At 47.3% G+C, this 22,094-nt stretch overlaps 1 protein-coding gene across 1 annotated transcript; it reads left to right on the top strand.

Moving 5' to 3' along the window:
* The first annotated feature begins 14,640 nt into the window (after nt 1–14,640).
* LOC119291825 (CBL-interacting protein kinase 9) lies at nt 14,641–18,909 on the top strand. The gene is made up of 15 exons (XM_037570628.1): nt 14,641–14,980; nt 15,625–15,687; nt 15,773–15,844; nt 16,006–16,113; nt 16,218–16,298; nt 16,432–16,485; nt 16,564–16,689; nt 16,767–16,856; nt 16,979–17,101; nt 17,216–17,326; nt 17,536–17,652; nt 17,733–17,789; nt 18,119–18,193; nt 18,287–18,363; nt 18,454–18,909. Exons 1-14 carry the CDS (start codon nt 14,798–14,800, stop codon nt 18,356–18,358), a joined length of 1,332 nt encoding a protein of 443 aa, XP_037426525.1. The 5' UTR covers nt 14,641–14,797; the 3' UTR covers nt 18,359–18,363; nt 18,454–18,909.
* Nucleotides 18,910–22,094: the final 3,185 nt, after the last annotated feature.

Below are 22,094 nucleotides of genomic sequence, written 5' to 3'. Positions count from 1 at the left end.
AGATACAAATATATCCAAGACATAAGATTTTCATCATAAGAGAAATATCAAGGATTAGTCATAAGCTCATGTCTTGCATGTATCCAATGGAGTTTCTACTCCAAGTTTGAAGCATCAATGATGTTCAATTCTCCTCTCAACCTGCAAAACACTTTCTCATCAAGAGGTTTAGTGAATATATCCGCTAATTGCTTTTCGGTGCGAACATGCTTAAGATCAATGTCACCCTTAGCAACATGATCTCGAATGAAATGATGGCGAACTTCAATATGCTTAGTTCGAGAATGTTGCACAGGATTATGACCAATTTTGATAGAACTTTCATTGTCACAAAGCAATGGAACATGTTTCACATATATCCCATAATCTTTAAGAGTATGGGTCATCCAAAGTAATTGAGCACAACATGAACCAGCGGCAATGTACTCCGCTTCAGCGGTGGATAAGGATACCGAGTTTTGTTTCTTGGAGGACCAAGACACAAGAGATCTACCAAGAAATTGACAAGTACCTGAAGTGGACTTTCTATCAACCTTGTCTCCGGCATAGTCTGAGTCAGAGTAGCCGACAAGATCGAAAGAGGCCCTCTTAGGATACCAAATGCCAAAATTTGGTGTATGTATTAAGTATCTCACTATCCTTTTCACAGCCTTAAGATGACATTCTTTAGGAGCAGCTTGATATCATGCACACATGCACACACTTAGCATAATATCGGGACGTGAAGCACATAGATATAACAATGAACCAATCATAGAGCGATAAACCTTTTGATCAACTGGTTCACCATCTTTGGTCAAGTCAAGATGTCCACTAGTAGGCATGGGTGTAGACATACCTTTGCACTCTTGCATATTGAACTTCTTGAATAAGTCCTTAGTGTACTTCGTTTGAGAGACAAATGTACCTTCCTTAGTTTGCTTGATTTGCAACCCAAGAAAGAATTTGAGTTCACTCATGATAGACATCTCAAACTTCTCCGACATTAGCTTCCCAAACTTTTCACTAAAATGAGGGTTAGTTGAACCAAATATAATATCATCAACATAGATTTGGCACACAAATAGTTCACCATTAACCCTTTTAGTAAAGAGTGTGGAATCAATTTTCCCAATTTCAAAGCCTTTTTCAATAAGGAACTTGGTCAAGCATTTATACCATGCTCTAGGAGCTTGTTTAAGACCATAAAGAGCTTTGTGAAGTTTGCAAACATGATTGGGTTTCTTAGGATTGACAAAGCTGGGAGGTTGTTTAACATAAACTTCCTCCTCTATTTCACCATTTAGAAAAGCACTTTTAATGTCCATTTGGTACAATGTGATATCATGATGATTAGCATAGGCAAGTAAGATGTGAATGGACTCAAGTATAGCAACAGGAGCATAAGTCTCACCATAGTCCATACCTTCGACTTGTGTGTAGCCTTGGGCGATGAGACGTGCTTTGTTGCGAACTACTTGTCCATCTTCATCTTGCTTGTTGCGAAACACCCATTTGGTACCAATGATGTTGTGGTTGTTGTCGGGCTTCTCAACCAATGTCCAAACTTGGTTCCTCTCAAAGTTGTGTAGCTCTTCATGCATAGCGTTTATCCAATCCGGATCTTCCAATGCTTCTTCAACCTTCATAGGTTCAATGCTAGAGATGAAAGAATAGTTTTCACAAAAGTTAGCTAAACGAGTTTTAGAGCGAGTGATTCTCCCGGTTTGAATATCATTGTAGATTTGCTCGACGGGATGGTCTTTAGCAATTCTTGCTCGAACTCGTGAAAGCTTTTGCTTGGTTCTTGGTTGAACTTCTTCTTCATCTTCTTCTTCTTGGCATTCTTCATTGTTGGCGTTGTCGTTCTCTTGTCGTGGTGGAGAAGGAGGTTGTTGACGTTCATCTTGATGCACTTCCTCGTTTCCTTCATCTTGTTGTGTCCCACTTGTGGATGCTTCCGTATCAACTCTTGGTTCACCTTGTCGTGAAGTAGAAGCTTCCACTTGGACAGACGAGGTACTCTCCTTCACCTCTGTTGGATGGACCTTGCCAATAGACAAGTCTTGGATTGCTTCCGAGGGATCTTTGTCTCCTACATCAATTGGCAATTGCTCTACTTGCGAGCCATTAGATTCATCAAACTTCACATCTACCGTCTCTTCAACCTTTCGGGTGAAATTATTGTAGACACGGTATGTGTGAGAGTTTGAGCCATAACCTAGTAGGAATCCTTCATGAGACTTAGGAGCAAATTTAGAACGATGATGCTTATCAAGAATGTAGCACTTTGAGCTGAATACTCGAAAGTATCCAACTTGGGGTTTGTTACCGGTGAGGAGCTCGTATGCCGTCTTGCCGAGTAGCTTGTGAAGATACAAGCGATTTGTTGCATGACAAGCTGTCTCAACCGCTTCTGCCCAAAAGTGCTTCGGTGTCTTGTACTCATCAAGCATCATTCTCGCCATTTCGATGAGCGTCCGGTTCTTCCTCTCAACAACTCCATTTTGTTGAGGTGTGTACGTAGCCGAGAACTCGTGTGAAATCCCTTCTTCGTCAAGAAAGGTGTCCACATTTGCATTCTTGAACTCCGTTCCATTGTCGCTGCGAACCTTCTTGATCTTCACTTCAAACTGATTTTGGGCCTTCCTAGCGACGTTTTTGAAGATCTTTTGGACCTGCGATTTATCATCGAGAAAGAACACCCACGTTAATCTTGAAAAATCATCAACTATGACTAGACCAAAAGAATTTCCACCGAGACTCTTATAAGAGTTGGGACCAAAAAGATCCATGTGAAGTAGCTCAAGTGGCCTCCTTGTGGTCATGATGTTCTTCACGGGATGCCTTCCTCCAACCTGTTTACCTGCTTGACAAGCATTGCAAAGTCTATCCTTATCAAATATGACATCATTAACTCCAAGGATATGATTTCCTTTAATAAGCTTGTCAAGGTTTCTCATGCCAACGTGACCTAGTCGTCTATGCCATAGCCAACCTTTTGAGGATTTAGCAATGAAGCAAGTTTTAGGTTGAGCCTTTTTAGTGAAATCAACAATGTAAAGATCACCTCTACGTATACCGGTAAAGACCATTTTATGATTGTCTCGACGAAACACTTGGCAATCAACTTCAGTAAATAAGAAATTGAAACCAAAGTCAGCAAGTCTAGATACTAAAAGTAAGTTGTATCCAAGAGATTCAACGATCATGACATTTTGTATGGAGCTATCATGTGAGATGGTCACCTTCCCGAGGCCAACCACCTTACCCTTTGAGTTGTCACCGAAAGTGACATATTTTCGAGGACTATCATTATCAGCAAGCTCACGAAACATGTATTTATCTCCGGTCATGTGATCGGTACATCCACTATCAAGAACCCATTCCTTTCCTCCTGACATATATCCCCGAAGATTTGCCATAAGACCAAAATGTCTCATTGAATCATCAAGATCGAAGTCACTATCATCATCCTCATCATAGTATCCATGTTCAACATCGTCATGTGGTGGATCAAATCCTAGAGAGGGTGATTCGTTAGAGTGAGTTTGACAATGATCTTGTTTATGAATTTTTATAGCTTTGGAAATAATATCACTAATAATACCAACATTTCCTTAGGCACGCATGAGGTTTGTGAGCTCAAATAGACGATCACCAAACATAGGATCACTAGAATTCATCTTACTCAAGGCAATAGACTTATGAAGAATTTCATCAAGATTTTTCAAAGAATAATCAGGAAATCGTTCCTCAAGAAATTTCCATATAGTGTAGGCACACTCAAGAGTAGGCAGTTTTATAATCAAGTTTCTAGGCAAGCCTCTAGTGATAAGATTAACAGTTCTAACATTTCTAAACATGTCAATAGACTCATCAAGGGTAGGATGCATAGGATCAACACAAGGTGCACAAGGACTAGCAATGTACTTGTTCAAATGATATTGATTGAAAATTACAAGCATCTCATTTTTTCACTCATGAAAATACTCTCCATCAAGAATAGGCACTCTATGTCTAAGACTCCCCAAAGTAGACTCATCCATCTTCCTCCAATGGTGATTAAACCAAAGCAATGGAGACCAATGCTCTGATACCTCTTGTAGGACCTTGAGAAGAGGTGTCTAGAGGGGGGTGATTAGACACTAAGTACCAAAGTTGCAGTTTTTAGCCCTTTTAAGTTTAAGTGGAGTTTAGGCACAAGTTTAACATTCACAACACATAGCAATCAAGCATGCAAAGAGTATATGAGCAGACAAAGTAAAGCATGCAACTTGCAAGAATGTAAAGGGAAGGGTTTTGGAGGATTCAAACACAATTGGAGACACGGATGTTTTTGGCGTGGTTCCGATAGGTGGTGCTATCATACATCCACGTTGATGGAGACTTCAACCCACGAAGGGTAACGGTTGCGCGAGTCCATGGAGGGCTCCACCTAAGAAGGGTCCACGAAGAAGCAACCTTGTCTATCCCACCATGGCCGTCGCCCACGAAGGAATTGCCTCACTAGTGGTAGATCTTCACGAAGTAGGCGATCTCCTTGCCCTTACAAACTCCTTGGTTCAACTCCACAATCTTGTCGGAGGCTCCCAAGTGACACCTAGCCAATCTAGGAGACACCACTCTCCAAGAAGTAACAAATAGTGCGTTGATGATGAACTCCTTGCTCTTGTGCTTCAAATGATAGTCTCCCCAACACTCAACTCTCTCTCATAGGATTTGGATCTGGTGGAAAGAAGATTTGAGTGGAAAGCAACTTGGGGAAAGCTAGAGATCAAGATTCATATGGTAGGAATGGAATATCTTGGCCTCAACACATGAGTGGGTAGTTCTCTCTCAGAAATAGGATACTGGAAGTGTAGGTTCAGTCTGATAGCTCTCTCCACGAATGAAGAGGAGGTGGAGGGGTATATATAGCCTCCACACAAAATCTAACTGTTACACACAATTTACCAAACTCGGTGGGACCGATTCAACAGACTCGGTCGGACCGATTTAGTAAACCTAGTGACCATTAGTGATTTTCGGTGGGACCGAAATGCAACTCGGTAGGATTGATATGGTTAGGGTTAGGGCATAACGTAATCTCGGTGAGACCGATTACACAAACTCGGTAGGACCGATTTTGGTAACAAGCTAACCAGAGAGTTGGTCAGGCAAACTCGGTTGGACCGATTATCAAACTCGGTGGAACCGATTTTGGTAATGAGTCAACCAGGAAGTTTGCATTGTAATCTCGGTAGTACCGATTGCTCAAACTCGGTGAGACCGATTTTGATAATGGACATACACAGAGAGATTACAATCCCATCCCGGTGAGACCGAGATCCCTATCGGTAAGACCGATTTGCCTAGGGTTTGTGGCAGTGGCTAAGACTTCCAAACTCGGTGACGCCAGATAGAAAGAATTGGTATGACCAATTTTGGCTTTGGGTTTAGGTCATTTGTGTGGAAGTGGGAAAGCAGCTGAGGGTTTTGGAGCATATCACTAAGCACATGAAGCAAGAGGCTCATTAAGCAACACCTCATCCCTCCTTGATAGTATTGGCTTTTCCTATAGACTCAATGTGATCTTGGATCACTGAAATGTAAAATGAAGAGTCTTGAGCTTGAAGCTTGAGCCAATCCTTTGTCCTTAGCATCTTGAAGGAGTTCCCACATCCTTTAGTCCATGCCACTCCAATGTTGAACTTATCTGAAATATGCTAGATAAAAGTGTTAGTCCAACAAGAGATATGTTGACATTAATTACCAAAACCACCTAGGGAGCACTTGTGCTTTCAATGGCTATATGTACTACTCTAACAGTGGGTGGGCAGTGAATTCCTTTGTCACCTGCTTCCCACTCAAGCCGGACATAGTTCGGCCCAGAGTCTCCTGACAAAGAGAGAGACTTTAATGAGTTCAGCATGTCGCCAGAGGGCGAGTGCTGAAAGATGTCCGCAGCGGTAAACTCCATTACCGGAGCCCAACTTGGCTTGGCTGGCTTGAGGGTACGTGGACCGGAACCAACAACCAGATACGAGTCTAGGGGCACGGGGTTACAGGCCTCCATGGAGGTGAGACCTGTGTTTGGCTCCACCGCCGATGAGTATGCGGCCTGCAGGGCGGGGTCCACCCCTTCGTCCTTAGGCAACGCAACCTGTTCCGGATTTAGATCCGGGGATACTACAAGGATGATATCCCGAGCATTGTCCGACAGCAGGTCTAGGCCATGCTCGTCGTGACTGTCCGGCGCTCCTGGCACAGGGCCGAATCCGTCGAAGATCAAGTCTCCGTGAATATCCGCCGTGTAGTTCAAGTTTCCGAACCTGATCTGGTGGCCAGGGGCGTAGCTGTCGATCTGCTCCAGATGACCAAGCGAATTGGCCCGCAGTGCGAAGCCGTCGAACACAAAAATCTGTCCGGGGAGAAAAGTCTCGCCCTGGACCATGTTGTTGGCGATTGAAGACGCCATCAAGCCTCGAAGCGACAACACAGGGGAACTCTCAATGAAAGCACCAATGTCGGTGTCAAAACCGGCGGATCTCGGGTAGGGGGTCCCGATCTGTGCGTCTTAGGCTGATGGTAACAGGAAGCAAGGGACACAATGTTTACCCAGGTTCAGGCCCTCTCGATGGAGGTAAAACCCTACTTCCTACTTGATTAATATTGAAGATATGAGCAATACAAGAGTAGATCTACCACGAGATCGTAGAGGCTAAACCCTAAGAGCTAGCCTATGATGGTATGATTGTAATTGTGATCGGCCTTCTAAGGACCATCCTCTCCGGTTTATATAGACACCGGAGAGGGATACGGTTTACATGGAGTCGGTTACAAGGAAGGAAATATCATATCCGGATTGCCAAGCTTGTCTTCCACGCAAAGGAGAGTCCCATCCGTACACGGGCCGAAGTCTTGAGTCTTGTATCTTCATGCTTCAATAGTCCGGACGATGTACATAGTCCGGCTGTCCGGATACCCCCTAATCCAGGACTCCCTCAGCCGCCCCCCTCCTAGTCCAATTCAGACTCAAGGGGGAGGGGGCACACGGACTGCCCTGGCCTCCCCTCTCTCTCTCTCCACTAAGGCCCATCGAGGCCCATTAATTCCCCCGGGGGTTCCGATAACCCTCCGGCACTCCAGTTTTATCTGAAACTTCTCCGGAACACTTACGGTGTCAGAACATAGTCGTCCAATATATCAATCTTTATGTCTCGAACATTTCGAGACTCCTTGTCTTGTCCGTGATCTCATCTGGGACTCTGAACAAACTTCGGTCATCAAAAACACATAACTCATAATACATATCGTCATCGAACGTTAAGCGTGCGGACCCTACGGGTTCGAGAACTATGTAGACATGATCGAGACACATCCCTGGTCAATAACCAATAGCGGAACCTGGATGCTCATATTGGCTCCTACATATTGTACGAAGATCTTTATCGGTCAAACCGCATAACAACATACATTGTTCCCCTTGTCATCGGTATGTTACTTGCCCGAGATTCGACCGTCGGTATCATTATACCTAGTTCAATATCGTTACCGGCAAGTCTCTTTACTCGTTTCGTAATACTTCATCCCGCAACTAACTCATTTGTTACAATGCTTGCAAGGCTTATAGTAATGAGCATTACCGATAGGGCCCACAGATACCTCTCCGAAACATGGAGTGACAAATCCTAATCTTGATCTATGCCAACCCAACAAACACCTTCAGAGACACTTGTAGAGCACCTTTATAATCACCCCTTTATATTGTGACGTTTGGTAGCACACAAAGTGTTCTTCCGGTATTCGGGAGTTACATAATCTCATAGTCTGAGAAACATGTATAAGTCTTGAAAAAGCAGTAGCAATGAAACTATCACGATCATAATGCTAAGCTAACAGATGGGTCATGTCCATCATATCATTATCCTAATGATGTGATCTCGTTCATCAAATGACAACTCATGTCTATGGTTAGGAAACATAACCATCTTTGATAAATGGGCTAGTTAAGTAGAGGCATACTAGGGACAATATGTTTTGTCTATATATTCACACATGTACTAAGTTTCCAATTAATACAATTCTAGCATGAATAGTAAAAATTTATCATGAAATAAGGAAATAAATAATAACTTTATTATTGCCTTCAGGGCATATTTCCTTCACCAGGCCGCCGGCCCGAGTTGCCAACCATGCCGCCCGCCCTAAGATTGAGCAGCCGCTCCCCGTAGCGCCCTAGACTAGGCCGCCACGACCCGCTGCCCGGGCTGTCCGCCAGGCCGCCAGATCAGGCGACCCGACGGCGCCCGCATCCGCCATAGAGCCGTCGCGTGAAGCCGCCACACAACCCGCTCACACGCTTGGCCCCGCCGCCCGCGCCACCGCACACGCCATCACCGCCCGCGTCTGCTACCGCGCCGCGCACCCCTGCGAGCGCGGTGCCCGCGCCAACCCTAGGCTGAGCAAAAAAGGGGGGAAAGTTTCCCGCCGCCGCCGGTGCCACCAGGGCTTTGCCTAGCGGCGCTAGCCGGCAGCGGCGGGGGAGGAATATGGGAGGGGGAAGAAGGAGGCTGGCGGCTAGGGTTGCCCCGCTCGACTGCCCGTGGGGGCGACGCGAGGGGGATAGGGGAGGGGAAGGGGGATTCTGTATGGACTAACCATAGAGTTTATCCCCCCCCCCCCCAAGAAGAAAATATCGGAGAGGGTTTGCATAATGTCCTAGGTATGGCCAGACACAGACGAGGAAATTAACTATCACACGCCCCAACAATGGCGACCTAGTTAACCTTCGTCGGTTGAAACTGGCCCTGAGGTCGAATACCCACAACCACACAATTTCGGCTGTAGGACAACACCAATGAGCGAAAATTGTAGAAAAATTCCCACACGAAGAACTAGATCTGAGACACACCAACATGCAGATGCTTCCTAACGATGCCAAGAACCAGCATCGAAAAAAGAATGAGGCATAGTCGAGGGAGCTCCGACATAGATTTTTGTTGTCTCCTTGGACCGGTGAGGTTAGGGCTTCTCGTTATATGTAGAGATTTGGTGTCGGTTTGTTCAGATATATGCAAGGTGCCAACGACGACTCCGGCTTTAGGGCGTTGATCCTTAGGGACACGTGCGCGAAGACTTCTCGGTTGTCATCGACAATGTGAAGTCGGCTTCAGCAGGGGAGTGACGACAACTGTGCGCCGTCGGCTCGTTCTGGCGGCAGTAATGGTTGTCCGCAGATCTCGGAATCTCGATATAATTTTGATTATGTTTGAGATGATTTGTACTTCTAGTGAACTTTTATAATTGACCTTATGCTTTTCGCAAAAAAGGCACCATTGGAAAAGAAGGCGAGGAGGCCTTTTTAAAATATAGTACAATCGAAGTCGCTCATATACACGAACACACACACCCCTCAATGAACGCACGCACGCACAAGCGACCCCTATGAGCACCTCCGAGAGACTAAGCTGACATAGCATCTTAAGATTTTGTGAAGTCACTACAGACACCTCACAGATGACGACAACGTCTTCTCCCACTAAACAAACATCACCAGAAACCTGGAATAAATCATAGAATAAAGCGAGCACCAGTGCCAAGTCTAGGGCTTGAACCCTGGTGGGATGGGGATACCACCGTCCTCCTACCCATCCAACCACAGACTGGTTCACAAAGGCGAGGAGGCCTTGATCCATAGATTCACCCTAGCGCACGATCAAACGTTTGGAAATTGAATAAGTATCATTAACACGTATAATACATAATCAAGATCATTATAATCTTTTTGCTGGATAAATGTGAGTTTTATTTCATAGAGATACGGTTACAGTCAAGTAGCAAAAGATTCTCAATACATGGAGGTTCACGGTGTAGCCATACAGTAGTAAGTTCTACTATAACCAGTCAAACGACCTGCTACCCTATTTTATTGATGACTAATTTTTTGAGAATAAACTCCCTGTCAAGCATCAATAATTTAATCTTATAGAAACTAAATGACCAACGCTGAGCAATCCAAACAATCACCCATGAGAGATGCGAGTGCCGTCGATGAATCAGACTGCACAATGACTGGGCCCTCTGAGTGTTTGCTTTGCGAGTGCCATGCCTTGCATCAAGATCATTATAAATCACATCGGCACGTACCTAGAGCCAGGGCTCCGCCTCCTCCTCCTCCTCCTCCTCCTCCAAGAAAGAAGGTTAGGGTTCGTGCCTCTCGCTGGCGCTAGCGCAGGTATGCCTCGTCTTCGGTGGCCCTAGGGCCATGGAGGCGCGGTGGATTCTGCCAAGGGCCGGCGGGATGGCTCCATTTTTAGTCTTTTTTTTAATCTTGTTAGGGTTTGTGTCCTATTCAGGAAGGCGAGACGGCGGCGGCTCCCTGAAGATGAAATAAAGGTCTCCCCTCCTAAGGCATAGCCTAGTGGTGGGAAGGGGTTGATGCCTTCCCATCCACCCAAGTTCAAGGCATGGTACTTGCAATTTGGGTTTGTTGCACCAATTATACTGTAGGGGGTTCCTTTACAGTCTTTCTGTAAAAAAAAGGTCTCCCCTCCTAGCCCCCGTTCCGGCGGTGCATCTAGCATCGTTGATGGGCGTGTGGAGGTGTGTCTTCGGCAGATCTATCTTTGGTGGATTTGCTCGGATCTCGTCGTTGTTCGTCTACGTTCGTGTGTCTTCGGTTTGGATCCTTCCGATCTACGTTATTTTTCATCGGCGACGGTTGCTGTTTCTCGGGTGCTGGTCCTATGGGGCCTTAGCACGACGACTTCCCGACTGTCTACTACAACAAGTTGTGCCCGGCTCCGGTGATGGAGGGGCGATGACGGCGGCGCGCCTTCGGCTCGCTTCGGTGCTTGTAGTCGTCGCTAGGTGGTCTACGAATCTGGATATAATTTTTATTCCTGGTATTCATTGTACTGCCATGATTGAAGATGAATAGATTGAAAGTTTTTCCGCCAAAAAAATCATTATATTCATCACCGGCAAAGAAGAAGAAGAAGAAGAAGATCATTATATTCATCACATGAAAACATTATTTTTTGAAACCGAACATGAAAACATTTTTTATATATACATTTGTTTTTCTTTTTTTTGCGGGGAAAAAGGAGTTCTCATTACTCAAGGAGGCTTCTCAGCAAGAGCCAGGTTTACAACAAAGTCCATCCCAGCAGTAAGCCAGACTGCTGTGCGCGGAGTTCTACGGCCATAGGCGGCCAACTCATGACTAATCTCGTTCTGCAGATGGCTACAAAGAGTAAAAGAGATCTCCCTAGCATCGCTTCCAGCCAACCTACGAATCTCCTCTATAAGTGCACGATGTGACGATCTATCCATCTCGCGCGCTGTAATCATCGACACCGCCTCTGTCTATCCAACTCAACCAGAATAGGTAGGTTAGATCGGTGCAAGGCCAGCTCCAAGCCTTCTCTGCACGCTGCCAGCTCCGCATCTAAAGCGTTGTCGCATGTACGTAGCTCCCTACATGCATTGTAGATGATCTCGCCTCTGTCATCCCGCGGGATCATACCTCCTCCTGCCGCACCTGTGGCCGCTATGTAGCTCCCATCCGTGTTCAACTTAACCCAGCCCGGCTGGGGCGGTACCCAGTGTGCGCGCACCCTGGGCGCCGTACTTTCTGGAGCGCATGGTGGTGAAGGCAGGAGCACCATCTCCCCTTTCTCTAGGTTACCATCAGGATGTTGCTGTATGCACAGGAGTGAGTTGATGTATCCGTGCAAAAAGCGTCGAGAGGCTTCGGCAGTGGGTGGCGCCTTGTCGTGTGTGATCTCATTCCGGACAATGCCATACTCTCCACATGGTCATGAGCACCACCAGTCTCGTCGTCTCATCCAAGGGGTCCAGCAGTGAAAAGATCCACTCTGGGCCAGTGTTGACGATGGCCTCCACCTTGGGGATGTTCCAGTCCAAGGCCATAACTCGCCAGAGCTCTCTTGCCAGGAGACACCTGCAAAGCGCATGGAATCCATCCTCGCGTTCAACACCACACAGGGGGCAAATGTCAGTAAGCTCGAGGTGTCGTGAGGCTTTATTGGCCCAAGTAGCAAGTGAGTTGGTGACGACTCTCCAAGCGAACACGCGTACCTTAGGAGGAGCAGGGCACCCCCATATGAGCTTCCAGATGGCGCGACGACCATCCGGTGCCCTGCTCATGGCGGAAGCCGAAGGACGCTCGCGCTCGTCCATGGCCAGGCGGTAGGCGGACCGAACGGTGAAGATACCGTTCCTCTCTGGTGCCCATGCAATAATATCCTCGGTGACGCGGGTCGACGTACGGATACTGGTGATGACGTCGACATCCGCAGGGAGGAAGTAGCGGTGGAGCAGGTCCATGCGCCAGGACCCCTCGCCATCCAGGAGCTCCGCCACCCTCCTTAGGCGGCACGTAACCTGCAGGGAGATGGGTTGGTGTGATGGCTCCCTAGGCAATCACCGGTCTCTCCAAATGCGGATGTCCTGCCCGCCCCCAACGCGCCATATGATGCCCTTTTTCAAGAGCTCGAGGCCGTGCTGAATCGTCTGCCAAGTCGGAGATGCATTCCCTGAGAATACATTTGTTTTTCATATGAACTTGGTCAATCTTTATAAAATCCTACTCAAGACAAATGCAGTATGCGCTATGTTTTGACGTGGAGGAAGTATCGTAGACCTGTCATGACCGCGATGAATTTGTCGGGGCGCGGGTGTTCGCGGAGTGCCGTGGCAGATTCTTGACCGACCCGAGATGAGTAGATGACTAACTGACTGAGTGGGCGAGGAGGTGAGAGACGTTCGAGGGATATAGTACAAGCAGGCAGCACGAATGAGGTCGTTTTCAGGTGTTGCATGATTGGCGTACGGCCCGCACCCGTACGCCGCTCCTTCGTGGAAGTTGCGCGCACGACTGACTCGGTTTTTAGGGCATCTCCAGCCGTTCGGCCCCTCAGGGCGTTTAAATAGAGCGGATTGGGGGCGTACCGGTGCTAGTTCGGCCCCTGGGGGCGACCTAGCTCTCAGTCACGCCCCCACGTGCCGGTCCCAGAATGCAGCAAATTTAAACTTGGTCGTTCCCGCTCTCAAAAGACGCCGCAAATCCGGCGATCGGACATAGTCTGGCGTTACAAAAAACAGAGCGCCACCGCCGCAAATTCGCGTGCGCAACGATTCACTCGGCGGGGTCGGCTCCAGGCGTTGGCGGAGTCGGCGTGCGCGGGCTGAGGTCCACTACCTCGTCCTGGGTGGCGAACCCGGGAGACGCGGCGGCCGCGGTCGATCCTGTCGTGATGATGTCGTCCATGTCGGCTCCCGTGTCGTCGGCGTCGCCGAGGTGCGAGAAGGGTAGCGATCCACGGTAGAGATGGGGCGTCGGTGTGGACGCGTAGGCGGCGGGCGGCGAGTAGTTGTATCGAGGGTACTGCACGCCGACGAAGGTGGGCGAGGGCGTGCGCGTAGCGGGGTGACCATGAGGGAAGGTCACGTTTGGGTTGAACCCACCGTGCGCGTCGCCGTCGGCGTAGCCGGGCGACTATGAACCCCATGGAGATCCGGCGCCTTGCTGTCCCCAGGGCGCGTACCGGGCGTGGCAGACGACGGGTGGATTCATCCCCGCCTGGTCGACCGATGAGGAAGACGCCGCCGTGCGCGCCGCGTTGTCGCGGGCCTTCTTGGCTATGGCCCTGTTCCGCTTGTCGGCGGTGACTGCTTCGCGCCGCTGAACTTCCACCCTCCACTCGGCGTTCGACAGGCCCGGTGGCTTCGATGGCGGCGCCCTCGGCTTCCTCTGCTTCGGCTGGGCCACGGCGCCAGTCGCGGTTGCCGCCGCGCGCGGCATGGCGTACTTCTTCGCGGCGAGCGGGAGGGGGTTTGGCGGGAGAAAGGGAGAGAATGGCAGGAGGAAGGCGAGTGAGCGGGAGAGATGCGAGGGAAAAGCGTCAAGAAACGGCGGGAAAAGGCCCTCGGGTCGCCTCCAGGGCGGGCCCACGCGCCTTTTTCGCTTGTGCCGGCTCCCCAAGCGCCCCCAGGGCGCCGGGTTCGGCCTGGATCTGCCGGCATCAGTTTTGGCCCGAGCCGGCGAAAAACGGGCTCCTGGGAACGCGACTGGGGCCTTTTTTTGACGCCGGTGCGGCAAATTCGCCTGAGGAATGCCTGTTGGGGGCGCGGCTGGAGATGCCCTTAGCGCGCATATCCGTGGATAGACAGACGGACTCACGGACATTTCGACGACCAAAAACACGATCCGAACAAAACTGACGCGGGAAATCACGGACATCTCATCTTTACCGCCACCCACGAAACTAGGATTAGACCCCTAAAAAAACTAGGATTAGGATATTTTTTTTAGGAAACATAGGATTAGGATAGATGAACGCACGCACGCGTGTGCCGGTCCAGGTTTGTCCACCGCGTGGCACGGTAGCGTACTGCTAACCTTTCTGTTTTGCTTTGTTTTGGTCCTCTCTTTACCGTCCCGTCACGGCCGCTCGCAGTAGTTATCCACGCCACGCCCAGGCCCAGCCAAGCGGTGCCCATGCGCGGCCCACGGCCACGGGGGATGGGACCCGCGCACTGAGTGCGCCCGCCCGCCCGCCGCCATCCGTCTCATTCCACGCGCTTCCACCCGCCCCCGCCTCTATCCTCTGCCTCTCTCTCTCTCTCTTTCTCTCTTATAAACCGGCCGTGAATTCCAGAGCGAAACAACGCCAACGGCAGGGAGAGACCCGACCGGTGACCCAACGACCCAGCGTCGACCTACCTCCTACCCTCATCCATCCATTGATCCATTGATTTGATTGATTAATTCATCCGCCATCACCGTACCGCCACCGAGGAAGGAGGGATGGCGGCGGCGGGCGGGGGGCCGAGGCGGACGACGCGGGTGGGGCCGTACGAGCTCGGCAAGACCGTCGGCGAGGGCAGCTTCGCCAAGGTCAAGATCGCCAAGGACACCCGCAACGCCGCCACCTGCGCCATCAAGGTGCTCGACCGCAACCACGTCCTACGACACAAGATGGTCGAGCAGGTCCGCAATCAATCCGTCTCAAATCAATCCCCTCCCCACCCCTCGCTTTGCTTCCTTGCTGACTGCCTCCATCCGACCAGGGGAAGCACCTTAATTAATGACGTCTTTGGGTGGGCTGATTCGTCGAATTGGGAGGGAAACAAACCCCTAGATTACGTCCCGGAGATCATACTATAATTTATTCATCGGAGGACCGACCACCTAATTCGAAAAGAACGTCCCAAATAACTATGGGACGTCGAGGTCCCTGTCATGGTCGAGATTCCATGTCTGTCCGTCCGTCCGTGGGGATTGTTTTTCCGGTGTCAGCTTTGCTCATTGATATTTGGTTGTTATATAAGGTCAAAAAACACGTTGATGCCAACGAATATGAATTGAAAATTGTGACCATCGAATTAGCTTTGCAAAACGGGTCTCTCTTAAACGGGGGCCACTCTCCACCTGCATCACCCGCGTCAGGCTCATTTTATAAGAGGATTTTATAGATATCGTATATTTCTTCTGCTATATGCAAATTAAGGATGATGTGATCTAATCATACACGACTGCTAGGGTGCTAGATGTCATGTTTACCTCAACTCCTGTGCCCTCCGTACGGATCTGGTCTGATTATGAGCGCTGGCCATCTATTCCTGCCTTTTCAGATTAAAAGGGAGATCGCCACAATGAAGCTAATAAGACATCCCAATGTGGTCCAGCTGCATGAGGTACACCCTAGTTTTCTTGCAGAGACAGTTTTGTCTCGTCATCTTTTATATCTTTCATCTCACGTAACATGTGTGCATTTCACAGGTGATGGCTAGCAAATCAAAGATATACATGGTTCTTGAGTTTGTCGAAGGAGGCGAGCTTTTTGATAAGATTGTAAGACCCTCAAACTTCATGCGCTGGATGTTACAGCTTTTACTTTGCGTGCAATTATTTTTACATGTCATGAGTTTATCTCGTAGGTCAGTTATATAAGGCTACGTAAATGTTTTAGTTGTTACTCATTTACCAATTACCATTATTTTGTCGATAATTAGGTCAATTCTGGGAAGCTGGGAGAAGATGAAGCAAGACGATACTTCCACCAACTTATAAATGCGGTGGATTATTGTCATAGTCGTGGAGTGTACCATAGAGATCTCAAGGTTTGTAAAGTTATCCTACCCAGTTCCTGATATATGTAATTTATAAATGTTGATGCTCCGTGATACATTTCCTAATTTACGGATGTTTTATGTGGCATTTGCAGCCAGAAAATCTGCTCCTTGATTCATATGGAGCTCTCAAAGTCTCAGACTTCGGCCTCAGCGCATTTTCTCCGCAAACAAAGGTATGATCTCTACCTAGTTGGCTAGCACCTAGAAGTATGCATTTCTTTTCATTTTCAGAAACATAAGGTACTGTGCTTGAACACGAGAAACAGTTAAAGAGTATTGATCACCTCTTTTTTATTCTTATTTTAGGAGGATGGACTTCTGCATACTGCTTGTGGAACTCCAAATTATGTTGCGCCTGAGGTGAATCTTTTACCTTTGTGTTTCTACCTTCTCTAATAAATGTGTTTCAGGAGTGTAATCATTAGATTGTTTCTTTAGGTGCTTGCTGATAAAGGTTATGATGGTATGGCTGCTGATGTGTGGTCCTGTGGCATAATCTTATTTGTCCTTATGGCTGGATATTTGCCCTTCGATGATCCCAACTTAATGACTCTGTATAAATTGGTAAGTTGCTGCCTTTGACATACCTTTCTTGTCATGTGAAATTGGTAGTGACAAGACTATTGCCGTTTTCTCTACAGATCGCCAGAGCTAATGTTTCTTGTCCACCATGGTTTTCTACCGGTGCAAGAAATCTTATTAAGCGCATTCTTGATCCCAATCCTCACACGGTAAGTGCCTGTTCTGCTCACCTGCGAATTCTTCTATATCTGAAGCTTCCTTCTTTAGAAGCTTTATTTACATCAGAGTATGAGATGGTTTACACTTGCTCTTTTTGTTTTCCTTTTTGCAGAGGATAACAATCGCCCAAATTTTGGAAGATGAATGGTTCAAAAAGGACTATAAACCACCACAGTCTGAGCACAATGAAGATGTGAGCCTTGAAGATGTCGATGCTGCATTCGATAGTTCAGAGGTAATTAAATCTGAATCTCCTTTCCTGTTCTGCAGTTGACATATCTATTCTCCCAGAAATATTATGTTTCGATGGCTCCTGTTTATTTATTACTTTTTGTTTCCTATTTCATAGGAACACCTTGTGGCGGAGAGAAGAGAGAAACCAGAATCCATGAATGCATTTGCTCTTATTTCAAGGTCGGAGGGGTTCAATCTCGGAAATTTGTTTGAGAAAGAGATGATGGTAGGTTCATAGAACTGTTGGTATATTATCGAATAGTTTTGATAGTTTGATATCCAATATCATTACTGAAGTAGTGACAAGCAGGGTGTATCATTCTGCCAGTCACTTAATTGCCCCTTTTTAGAAATCCAGGCATCTTCTTTTGGCACAAGTTTGCATTATTAGTAAACCTTGTTGGTTCGCAAATAATTTGATCCTTCCATATATAGGGGATGGTAAAGCGGGAAACATCCTTTGCGTCGCAACGTACACCACAAGAGATCATGTCTAAAATAGAGGAAGCCTGTGGCCCTCTTGGTTTCAATGTGCGGAAGCAAAATTATAAGGTAACCATTATGTTCTTCAAGAGTTTGTTAGAATTTGAGCAGTTCAGGACTGATATGGATTTCTGTTTTTGAACTTCCAGATGAAACTGAAAGGTGACAAGACAGGAAGAAAAGGCCATTTATCTGTAGCAACAGAGGTACCGACTCTGTCGCCGATACTGAGACATTAACATCTTATTTGCCAATTCCACTAAAATGCTGCTGCTAACTCTAATTAAAAGATCCGTTCAACCAGCCACTGTATCTGAAAACAGAAATTAATACTCCCTCCAATTCATATTTATTGTCGCTGATTTAGTACAATCGGAGGGAGCAAGTGATTTTCAAAAGCCACCATAATGGCTCTATAAGGCTGCGTCTACTTTTGTTTTGAGTTCTCATTCAAAGTGCTAATCATTTTTTTAAGAGTTTTCTGGCGTGTGATCATTTTCTTCGCTGCCTGATGATTGCATACAATTTGTTGCAGGTTTTTGAGGTTGCTCCAACACTCCATATGGTTGAACTTCGTAAAACTGGAGGGGACACCTTGGAGTTTCACAGTGTATGATATTATTTTTATATATATTTCAATTCTAATCGCCAAACATTCTGAACTCTGAAACAATTAACACTGTTTTCTCAAAACTGCATGCAGTTCTACAAGAATTTCTCATCAGAACTAAAAGACATTGTGTGGAAAACTGAATCCAACACAATTGCGAAATAGTCGCGGTGAGCTTCGATGTTCCTTCAGCTCCTAACTGTTGTTCTCCCACCCTCTTCTCGTCCTGTCCTAACATGTTTGTTTGCTCTATCCTCCAGATGATTGATACTTTGCGGAATGGAACTATCTTGCGGTGCTGTATCGATGGACCACCCCTTGAGGTGATACCGCTGGGCGCTGGGTACTGTATATTTCTCCGGCACCGCATCGATGGTCCAGTTCCGCCATCTCTTGTTGAAGACAGCGCCTTTTTTTACTGAGCGCGATTGTACAATTACATGTACAACGAGGCCCTCCCGGACATGCTCCTTGTAATATTGCAACGGGGTGCCTAACAGGCATCCTGAATGTGCTTTAGTTTGCACCAGGGTTGTGTGCCTTCCTTTATTTTTGTGTTGGAAGTATTTAAGAATCGTAAGATGAATAATGGTAGTTCAGACTTGAGATTGTAAGGCAAGCCTTGCTTCAGTTCGTGCCAGGGTTGTGCACCTTTCTTTATTTTTGTATTAGGCATGCACTCTGATTAGCAATATGCCAGCATTCGTGAGGGTTTTGATGCATCTTCATGACCCTTGTCTTGCTTGCTTAGGCAGGCTAGTTGACAGACAAAAAATCATCCTAAGACTTTGGCCAACACATCAGAACAACCTCCGTTGCGATGAAGAAAAACATAGATGAGAGGACCTACAAACAAATCAATGACCACTAGCGTCGACTCAATCCAGGCGCACCTCTGGAGCGGTGATGGGGTGATTATTCTAAATGTAGGCCGTTGTCGCCGCCTCACCGCGCTGACCAAGACGCTAAAACTATGTCCCATAGATGCCACTGGCCACAGTAAAAAGATCATCCGCATCGAAGATAGACCTGAAGACCTTTGGCCAACACATCAAAACACCATGGATCATCTAGCTTTAACATGCACTGGAATGAGTCGAAAGCACGTCAGCCCTTCCTCACCGGAGCTAGGCTAGTTGACAGACAAAAAAACATCAGTTTAAGACTTTGGCCAACACATCAGAACAACCTCCGCCGCGATGAAGAAAAACATAGATCAGAGGACCTGCAAACAAATCAATCCCCTTCCTCACCGGAGCCAGGCTAGTTGACAGACAAAAAATCGTCGTGCTAAGACTTTGGCCAATACATCAGAACAACCTCCGTCACGATGAAGAAAAACATAGATCAGAGGACCTACAAACAAATCAATGACCACTAGCGTCGGCTGAATCCAGGCACACCTCTGGAGCGGTGATGGGGTGATTATTCTAAATGTAGGCCGTTGTCGCCGCCTCACCACGCTGACCAAGACGCTAAAGCTATGTCCCATAGATGCCACTGGCCACAGTAAAAAGATCATCTGCATCGAAGATAGACCTGAACGAGGTTTAACCCAAGTACTGCGGAATGCCTCATGAAGCAGCCCTAACTATAAAGGAAAACCTGTACTTACTGCTACAATATTAATTACTCTGCCGCCAGTTATGCAAGCCCTTTGCCTCGGCTTATGTTATTACTCACTACGAAGGTAGTAATATATGCATGTTATTAGTCTAAATTACTTCCCACCATGACTAGCCTAAAGCCGTGCACATTGCAAAATGGTCGTTAACCGATGCGCGACCCACCATATTGGTAATAACGACTGAATTATAATAAAAAAGCATGCATTATCCCGCATCTTCCAAATCAACCACAACACAACGGCATTATTTTGGGATTAGTTTCTTTACTGATCGTATAAACATTTTCTTCCTTTTCGCAAGAATTCTTGTAGAAAGAGTATATGCTTATGCGTCGGTATGTACGCACACATGATATCACTAGAATGATATCCTGGTGCCTCGGCTTCGGCTAGTAGATAGGATAGGATTTTAGTCCGCGCAAGGGAAGCACTCAGACGGATGGGGCTTCTTCTTCTTTGAGTCAGTCTTTTGAGTTTTGATCCTCCTCAAGTTTGTCAGTCGGAACGGATTAGACGAATCTCTGGCATAGATTCCCGCCAGTTCCTCGGGGTGACGGGGATAGGGTTTTTCATCGTGTGTGCACGACTACGATTTTTGGTGTTGGGTTCTTCAGGTCGAATGAAGGATTCAGCGGCGACGGCTGCGGGCCCGGGGTGCTGGCCCTTAGGGGCACATCGATGAAGACTTTCCGACTATCATCGATAAGGTCAGGTCGGCTTCGCTATGGGAGCAGCGACGTCAGCGCTTTGATGGCTCGTTTTGCCGACGGCAGTGGTTACCCGATGGTCCATGGACCTTAATGTAATTTTTATTATGATTGAGGTGTTTGGTACTTCCGACGATTATTTATAATAGATCTGCATCCCTTTTGCAAAAAAAAGTTCAAGGAATTGTGAAAGTATTCATACATGCAGAAGACAGTCATATGAAATTTGGTAAGAAACTATTGCGGTAAGAACTTATGATAACTAGTATAATGCCCGTGCGTTGCCACGGGCTTCTGAAATATTTTTCTAAAGTTATGTAAATATAATGCATGCCAAAATTTCACAGATAAAGACAACATAACATGATCACAATTGCATAATAATTGAAGGTCACTTCACTTGTAATGTAAAGTGATCACAAAATGACAAATTGACAACGTGTACAAACATAATCTGTCGGCCTGATAAAAAAAGAGTGAAATTGGGCAATATGATGAAGGAACGATCGATAACAACATTGAAAAAAATACCTTATGTCGGGGATATACCCCGCGGCATGACCCGGCCGGGCTTGGCATTTTCATTGGTAACTCGCCGAAGGACTGGCGACTCACGAGTCTAGCGGCTCACTGGTCTGACGACTCACGAGCCTGGCGACTCACGGATGGCCTGACGGCGGGTCAGATAGAAGACAAGGCCCAAAGCCCAGAAGGCCGGCTCATGCTATGGTGGGCCGGCTTAAGAGAAAAGGCATAAGGAATATTCTCCTGCAAAGGAAGCAAGACTAGGACTCCACTTGTAATAGAGTAATCCTATCCTACTAGGACTAGTCATGTAACCGGCCCCTTCAACTTATATAAGGAGGGGCAGGGCTCCCCAAAGAGGGACAAGAAAGAAGAAACAATCTCTAGGGCTAGACACAAAGATCCGGCTTTCCGGCAACTTCCTCATGATCATAATGAGACCTAGCCACAAACAGCATGTAGGGTTATTACCGGATGATGTTTCCCGGGGCCGGAAGCTGTCTAAATCCTTGTCTTATGTTGCCTCTCTCGATTCCGCCCAACCCCTCTCAAGATATCACATAGATGTGTTGGCCTCGCGACTAAGTCATCACACTAAGGACATCTGTCGTGACAATTCCACGACAGTTGCGCCACTCCGGATCATCAAACTCCCTGAGCCAAATACTTGCTTCAAGGAAGACATGACCCAGGTCCCGGACTTAGAATCGGGCATCGGGCTGAAGAAATTGGGCGACACTCCGGATCCCGAGCTATCAGGCTCGGGACATCCCACACCCTTGGGTGTCAGATCGGATCAGAATCCGGACTCAGCCAACAACACCTACCTGGACTTGAACCGCCTCTCCCGCATCAGGCAAGAGTCCCAGGAAACCGTGCATCACTACTGGGCTAGGTTCCTCCTTGCGCTTAACAAGGTCAGGGACTGCCGCGAGGAGAACGTGGTCTCACTCTTCTGCAAAAACTGCACGGACGAAGGACTCCTCAATGCTATAAGCCGTCGTGACATAGTACACTTCGCGGACTTGGCAATCATAGTATG

This window comes from Triticum dicoccoides, chromosome 4B (genome assembly GCF_002162155.2).
Source record: "Triticum dicoccoides isolate Atlit2015 ecotype Zavitan chromosome 4B, WEW_v2.0, whole genome shotgun sequence".
NCBI lineage: Eukaryota > Viridiplantae > Streptophyta > Magnoliopsida > Poales > Poaceae > Triticum > Triticum dicoccoides.
Note: the sequence above shows the minus strand (reverse complement) of the source record. Positions and strands in the feature narration are given on the sequence as shown.

What these genes read in the sequence shown, in the direction of transcription:
- LOC119291825 (XM_037570628.1), top strand. Translation starts at nt 14,798, where the DNA reads ATGGCGGCGGCGGGCGGGGGGCCGAGGCGGACGACGCGGGTGGGGCCG. An exon ending in GACACAAGATGGTCGAGCAG is followed by an intron (nt 14,981 to 15,624) that starts GTCCGCAATCAA and finishes CTGCCTTTTCAG; the next exon opens with ATTAAAAGGGAGATCGCCAC. An exon ending in TGCGGAAGCAAAATTATAAG is followed by an intron (nt 17,653 to 17,732) that starts GTAACCATTATG and finishes TTGAACTTCCAG; the next exon opens with ATGAAACTGAAAGGTGACAA.